Here is a 7,603-nt window from a genome sequence, read left to right as displayed (position 1 = left end):
CAAAAACAGTTTTGACACCCTCACTGGCTTTGTCTTGTTTCCTTTTGCACATCTGTCCTGCCTCACTGCCTCACAGCTGCCTGGATCCCTCTAGGGTTGGACCACACGCGCTGGTTGCCTTGACCCAGGGAATCTTGAAGCTGCTGAAACTTCCCTAATTCCCTTGGTCTCTTCTTTTCAATTGATACATAAACACTGTACATATTTACTGAGGACCATGTGATACTTTAATACATGAGTATGTTGTGTAATGTTCAAATCAGAGCAAGCACATCTCCTGGGAATATTCATCATTTCTTTGTGGTGAAGATGTTCCAACTCCTCTCTTCTAGTTTAAAAAAATACACACTATGTTATTACCTATAGTTACTCCACTGTGCAGTATCCCCTGGCTTTTGTTGGCCTTGAAAAGGCCAGAAATATACCTAGGGAAGAGAAAATTGCACGCAATTTAGTGTAATGATTCAGAGCATCCAACTAGGAGTCAGATGGCCCTGGTTTGAATCCTGGTTTGTCTCTTACTAGTTATGTGAACTAGGGAAGCAAATGTCTATTTGCCTCAGTTTCTACTGATGAAGTCTCCCTCCTCAGAATCAGTATGATGCAGTGATTAGAAGCATGGATTCTGGTGCGCTCCGTATGGCCTGGCCTCCAATTTATGTCTGTCATACCGTAGCTGTGAGGCTTTATACCAGTTACCTCACTACACTGGGTTCTAACTTCCCCTGCCAAAAAGTGGGGGGTGCCAAAGCCTCAGGGGAAATGGCCGTATTTCTTTTTTGAGGCTCGTGAGTATGTGTCTAGCTACATTCTCTAAGAAGACCAAAATCAAAGCCTACAAATGATTTCTGATCTCTAAACACTGAAGTCTGAAAAACACTAGATTGCTGAATTTTTATGACACTTTATAATCCCATTGCATGTATCTGTAATAAAAATGTAAACAATACAAAATATAGTATTTATAGCTACTTTTTATTCCCTCCCAAAACATTTTAAGTGTCTTCTGCTGCTGCTTGTCAAATTCAGTGCAAAATTTTGTCAAATAAAACATTGGAGACTTGAAGAATCAATATAAAGAGACAGTGAGAATGGGTTTGAGGAAGAGTTTCAGTTCTAAAGGAAATCCTGATTAGCATGTCAGGGAAAGAGGCTCCCATAGCCAAGCATTTCCCACTGAGTAACTCCTACCTCTGGTGCAATTTTATTTTATTTTATTTATTTATTTTTGGTTTTTTTTTGGTTTTTCTCTGGTACCGGGAACTGAACTCACGACCTTGCGCATGCCAGGCAGGCGCTTTTGCCGCTGAGCTAAATCCCCAGCCCCTCTGGTGCAATTTTAGATCTGTGATACACACAGAAAAATCAGCAAGTTCAAATCTTACTTTGCATTATGAAGAGCCACAGAATATCTTGAATAAATGTTTTGTTAGGAATGAATTGCTCATGATGAAGTAAAATGTTTGCTCACGTTTATTGACTAGCATTAGATGAATAGGAAACATTAAAGAATTTGGTTCCAGGGATTGGTATTTTGTTTGTGCAAATGATGTGAGTAGAAAAGTCCATCAAGACAAATGTGTAAACGAATACAGCTGAACATTACCCTTCACTAGAATCTTAAGTCTGAGGATCTTTCAATGTTATTTGTTTTAATCTGAGACAATGCATCTTATAAAGGAACTCTTTAAAAGTAGGAGTACCACCCCATGCCCCTTAAGAGTGGTTTTTATATCTGCTATGTGAACCTCTTGGGCCTTGTCACACTGAAGCTCCATTTGTTTCCCACGTAGTTTTTCAAGTCTCCAAGGAAATTTGCTTTTCTTAGAGTAGAAAATGATTGAAAATGTTCTTCTTAATTCAAGCTACATGTTCATGTTTGAGATTTAAATTCCCACTCTCCTACCTTTTAGGAGAGTTTAGCATTAAACAACAAGTATATTATCAACAAATCTTATGTGATTTACAGCTTAAACTCTCCTCAAAGAACCTTTCCTCCCTCAAGAATAACAATGGAAATTCCAGGTGTCTGCATGGGAAGGAGCTTGACTTTGCTCCATCAGATTAGGCAAGGTTATTTTTACAGAGAGCCTCACACTCATTTATATAAGGGAGTTATTTTTCTTGGGAAAAATTCAACCAAGAAGGCAACTGAAATCCAGAGCAGGGATACAGGGCAAAGGCAGGTGCTTGTAGGGGGCGTCAGGGGCCCCTTTTCATCACTGGAGCTGGTGCGGTCGAACGTAAATTTTTCCTGTGAAATGGACACAAAAACAAAGAAGGCCACATTTAGAGAAATACCAGGAAGAAACTACACTCTCCCCCAGAAGTAGCAAACAAGGAACTAGTTTCCAGTTGAGTTTACTGAAATGCTGGAATGGATCTCCCTTACTCTGTGTGACCAGTAGTAGGAGGAAAACAGGCATTTGTCTTAGAATTTATACATTTGAAATGCTCTGCATCTTGGTTGCCCAGGAAAGGCAAATGTTAGTGACGACGGGAGTCTGGAAGCCCTGCTGTGCCCAACTTACCTCTGTAAGTATGCTATGAGCTTCTGCACGCGCTGGGCTTCAGGATTCAAGCATATGGTCAACTTATTCCTCAAATGGACTCTAGGGGAAAAGAAGCAACATTAAAAATGGAAGAGTGATACATCTCGTCAAACCCGCACTTTTAAATAATAGAAACAGTTGGTGTGAAAATAATTAGTGTTAGATGAAATGAAACTGGAGCTGAGCAGTTTTGGATCTGGAATAGGTGATTTATGGCATGAAGACTGAATATTAAAAAAGCTGAAGCCTGAATATTTGTGGACTGATAGGTGAGGGTTGGTAGATGAATCCAAAGTTGACAGAATCTCACATGTCAGAGACTAGTGTTTTGTTGATAACCTTTGCAAGTTGGAGATGGACCAAAGAGCAGACCTCAAGTTTGGCTTACTTCTGAAGTTATATCACAATACAGTATCTTTAAAATATGCTTGTTAGCTGGGTGTGATGACCTGTAGAATCTTGTAGTTCTAGCATTCTGGAAGGCTGAGGCAGGAGGATCGCAGGTTCAAGCTCAGCCTGGGCAACTTAGTGATTTAGTAAGACCCTAAAAGGAAAAGAACAGAAAAAGAAAGAAAGAATGGAATGAAGAACAGAAGGAAGAAAGTAAGGGAGCGAGGGAGGGAAGGGCTGAGGATGTAGTTCAGTGTAAAGGCCTGGAGTTCAGTCCCCAGCTTGGCAAAATGAGGGATTGAATGAATGAATGAAGGACAAAATAGTTTATAGAAAGCACTCCACACTAAAGATCTTTTATCTGAAAAACAAATCAGTAAAATTTAAGATGGGAGAGGTTGCAGAGCGTGGTGGCTCCAAGTGACACTTTGTTGAACCAGCAGTTAGCAAGACTTTCCCTGTTCTAACAAATTAGGCTATAACAAAAGCAGCAATGATCACTACCAGCCCGTGTTAATCAATACCACACTGCACAACATGGTACACACTGTGCTCAGCTGGGAACCATGAACCACCTGAGTTTCACCTTGTGAAAATCCTGTGCTAGGGAAACAGTTATGTCTTTACTGTCTGATGAGAATCTGGAAGCTTAGACAGTTCAAAGGACTCATCCAAGATGGCACAGCAAATGCATGATAGAGGAAGATGCAAATGAAGACATTGTAATTCCAGAACGCACACCTTCAGTCACTGCTTTCCACAAACCTGACCTGAGTCATTACCAAGGGCCAGACATGGTGCTAAGGGGGAGGCTCTGCCCTTTCCTGGTGTGACCTCAAAACATGATTTCTTTGCATATCAGTTATCTTAGCTATAAATCCACAAACAGATGGCTCCATCCACTGAACTTTGAAGCTCCATCTTTGTCAGTGAAACAGAAGTCAGAAGTCATAGCTCAGGTGGGATTTCAGGAGCATCTTTGGAGTTCCTTTCTGAATTCAAGATGGAAAAACATTTCAAACCATTTGGTGTTTTCTCTCTTGATTGGTTTGAGTTTTTCTTAAAAAGCCACAGCTTTTGTTTCTATAACTGTTTGAAATTCAGAAATGCAGAATTTGACAAGAAGGTATAGTCAAATTTTTTCTTATTTCAAAAGGATGACGTTAAGTTTGAGAAATCAGAGAGAATTAGGGAGCATTACTACCCTTGGGTGAGAGGTGAGAAGCTTAAGTCCTGACAGGGGAAATGGAATCGAAAAGAGCCCAGCTGTGCTGTACAGCCAGGAGAGCTGCTTCCAGCGTGACCTGGTGAGACTTTCTGTCTTTGCGGGAAAGAACTGTCCTTGAGTTAGAATTTTCACTGGTGAAGACATGGGTGAAACTACAATGCCTTTTTAGTGAAAAATTCCATATACATTTCTGATATCCTATATTTCTGTTTGATACGTTAGGCACAAATCACTGGTATCAAAATAGGACAAACAAAAAGTAGCAGATTACAAACATTCCAAAAGCCTGAAAAGCTCATGGTGACTGGGGCTGCTGCTCAGTGTTGTGGCACCACACCTGGCTCTGTTTTTGTTTTTGCATCAATAATAACAAAGGATGCAAACAACAGGCACAGCTTAAAAGAACAGGGGAAAGAGAAAAATGAAGGTGCAAGCCAGTGTAAAGCACTTTGTCTGCAGCTGCTGCGAGGGAAGTCCTTAAATATTACTGATGCTCATTATTAGTTTCAGAATTTTAGCAACATTTGAGTAAAACCCTAAGATGATTATCAGCCCTTATAGCAACATTTGATCTGACTTTCACTGGGAAAAAGGAATCATATTTACTTATTTTTTTTCTTGCAACTTACATGATTTCTGTGTTTGGGCAACCGTTCCCAGGGGGTAGAACTTGAAGGCGAAGAATGTATTGAACGCGGATGGTACTTGTCACTTTGCTACAGCTACACTTCAGGTTTGTGTTGTAGGCCTCCAGGATAGCTGTGAACACAGGACTGGCTGTTTAAATCCCTTCGGCATAGAATTTGTAACTATGAAGCAAACATCCATACTCTGCATTTGACGATTTGAAAATTTCCAGTTGGCTGGGCATGGTGTTGCACACCTATCATCTCAGCAACCTGGAAGGCTGAGGCAGGAGGACCAAAAGTTTGAGCTCAGCCTGGGCAGCTTAAAGTTATAGCAGGAACCTGTCTCAAAATAAAAAATAAAAAAAGAGCTAGGGATACAGCTCAGTATGAAGACCCTGTATTAATTCCCACTACCAAATAAATTATATAAGAAAAAATAAGAATCAAGCTGGTACATTCACCCATATATGCCTTTAGTTTGTATGTTTTCATTTGTCCTGGCTTGGATATTTTTAAATATATACTACCAAAACCTTAAAAATAAAATTAGTTTTTAAGAAGCATAATGCTTTCTGAAATTTGTGGTCACTTTATATTGCTATTTAAGTGATTGTTTATATACTAAAAATTGACAACTACTACTTTAGGGACACACAACTCAGCTATGGTTAAGGCAATATTGGGCAAGGGATATAGCTCAGGCACAGGCACCTGCCTGGCAAGCACAAGGTCCTGGGTTTGATTCCTGGTACCAGGAAAGAAAAAAAGAGGCAATATAAAATCCATGGATGTTCAATGCCAGCACATGAAACCAGAGGCTGCGGTCTGGTTAGCAATAGCTTCAGAGCCACGCCTGGAATAGAGGTCTCTCTTTTATCTGCACCACTCCGCTCCTATTAGAAAAAAAGTCACAAAAATGCTCTTCTTTGGGTATTTATTTAATACCAAATATGTTGGTTCTCTATCTCAGTTGCAAATTAATACCAGGGAAAAAACCAATTGTAAAAATTTAAGGCTATTTTCATTCAACAATAAAAGTTGTTTGTAGATATTTTTTCTAAGGGACTCACCTCATGTATTTCAATGGAATCTACATTTCTTTTTTAAAAAAGATTCTATTTATCCACAGTGCCTACCATCCTGCCTGACAGGCATTTGTAAACAAAATGGCCCAACTTGCAGGGCTTTCATAGTTTAGTGGGGAGAACAAGTGAACAAAAACAAAAATGCCACAGCAGGTGGTATTACACCCAGTCTCTGCACGGTATCCTCGCTACTAATAAACTTGTCAGGAGCAGTAGGAAAGCTTCATGCAGTAGGAGAGAAATGAGAGTTTTTAGAGAATGAAAAGAACATAGGAAGCAAAATATAAACGGGGGGAAGCACTGCATTTTAAGAATAGAAATGTATCTTCTATACCTGGATGTTTCTGCGCCTGCGTCCTTTCTTTCAGCCACGTAAGCACGACAACCACTACATACTGATCTAGTCCCGCACAGATCGCGGCCCCACTTAGAGGCCGTTCTGCCTTTTGGCAGAATGTCTGTCGTTTGTCCCAGGTGTGCTTACAAGGACTGATAAATGTTCCCTGCAGGAGACTGGCTGACACTGATCATTTTAAACCCTGTAAAGGGTCAGTGTGTAGTGAGGAGCAGAATGAACACTTATTGTAGCAGGGCACGGTCTGAAAGGGATAGGGATACACAAATCAAATACAAGTCACATGAACACGGGACTTCCAGAACCTCTTCCTTCTTTAAATAAAAATCTTAATATAAAAGTTCCACTTTCTACTCCAGACCCCCTTAAGCACCTTATGTTTAGAAATCTAGAAGCAGCTTCTCCCCTTTTACTCAGACTTCCCTAATTTTTAATTGAAAGGTTTTAAAAAAGGGAACCGGCTGCAGAGCGGTTCTGCTGACAGGAGAGCTCAGTGCGAGGGCAAGTTCTCACCTTGGCCTGGAGGGAGGCTGCCGATGAGCACGCTGAGCAGCACAGCGGCAGCCTGGAGCCTCATGCTGCCTGGCGGTGGGTGCGTTCTTCCCGGAGCTGAGCCGTGGCTTTGCAGCACCGGGGACTCTTATTTATTTAGACCCTCCTGGGCCCTCCCCCTGCCTTCTCTCCAGTAGGTCAGCTGCAGCATCAGCTCTAAAAGCCCCCAAATATTGCTGAGCTTGCTTTTCTGGAAAGAAAAAAAAATTCCTCTTGCAAATTTTATAAATTTAAGTCAGAGCACTATTAATATAAAATATTTCCTGAAAATGTAGACTAAAACTGTCAGGGATGCTGCAGAAATTTGAGGGTGAGGAGAGAGGGCATAGGTCATAGTTTGGAGGCTCTGAGGAACTTCTCTTACGGTCACTGTGGAAGGTTAAGGTTTTGATAGCTTCTCTCAGTGAATGGCCAGGCAAGCCTCTCCACGGCATTTAAATGTAAGCTTCCTGGCATTGTGGACTCTATGGGTCATGTCCTTGTATGTCCAGCACCTGCAAGACAGCTCCACCCTGGGCAGGTGCGCAGTGCACATTTGCACACGTAGTGATTGCCTCCCTCCGCGGAGGTCCTCATGCTGATGAGCTCCAGTTTTCTCTGCCACTGCGTTTTTACTGCCTGATATGCATGATGATGTATGTAATTTGACCATCATGGCAATCTTGAAAAGAGCCATAAGTGCCCACTCCTTGGTGTGCCTGTGTCTTGATGAAGGAAGGGAAGAGACAGCGGCTTAGGGGAAAGAGCATCCTTCTGGCCGTAGGGTCCGCATTACTGAGCCTGAGAAGCATGTGCCAGTAGAGTCCCAAGAA

At 41.4% G+C, this 7,603-nt stretch overlaps 1 protein-coding gene across 1 annotated transcript; it reads right to left on the bottom strand.

Annotated features, from left to right (window-relative positions):
- Positions 1 to 956: 956 nt before the first annotated feature.
- Positions 957 to 6,886, bottom strand: Cxcl13 (chemokine (C-X-C motif) ligand 13). Its single transcript, XM_005388194.2, has 4 exons — positions 6,753 to 6,886; positions 4,800 to 4,929; positions 2,532 to 2,612; positions 957 to 2,254 (listed from the first exon to the last, which is right to left on the bottom strand). The coding sequence occupies exons 1-4, from the start codon at positions 6,814 to 6,816 to the stop codon at positions 2,203 to 2,205; spliced, it is 327 nt and encodes a 108-aa protein (XP_005388251.1). The 5' UTR covers positions 6,817 to 6,886; the 3' UTR covers positions 957 to 2,202.
- Between the last annotated feature and the right edge of the window lie 717 nt (positions 6,887 to 7,603).

This window comes from Chinchilla lanigera, unplaced genomic scaffold, assembly GCF_000276665.1.
Source record: "Chinchilla lanigera isolate Chin_1 unplaced genomic scaffold, ChiLan1.0 scaffold00032, whole genome shotgun sequence".
NCBI classification, from domain to species: Eukaryota; Metazoa; Chordata; class Mammalia; order Rodentia; family Chinchillidae; genus Chinchilla; species Chinchilla lanigera.
The sequence above is the reverse complement of the archived record's forward strand: the minus strand, read 5'-3'. Positions and strand labels throughout refer to the sequence as shown.

Coding starts and splice junctions, on each gene's coding strand:
- Cxcl13 (XM_005388194.2), bottom strand. CDS start 6,816: ATGAGGCTCCAGGCTGCCGCTGTGCTGCTCAGCGTGCTCATCGGCAGC. Junction 4,930..6,752: donor CAGCCTCCCTCCAGGCCAAG/GTGAGAACTTGC, acceptor CTGTGTTCACAG/CTATCCTGGAGGCCTACAAC. Junction 2,613..4,799: donor TGCCCAAACACAGAAATCAT/GTAAGTTGCAAG, acceptor CTTTTCCCCTAG/AGTCCATTTGAGGAATAAGT.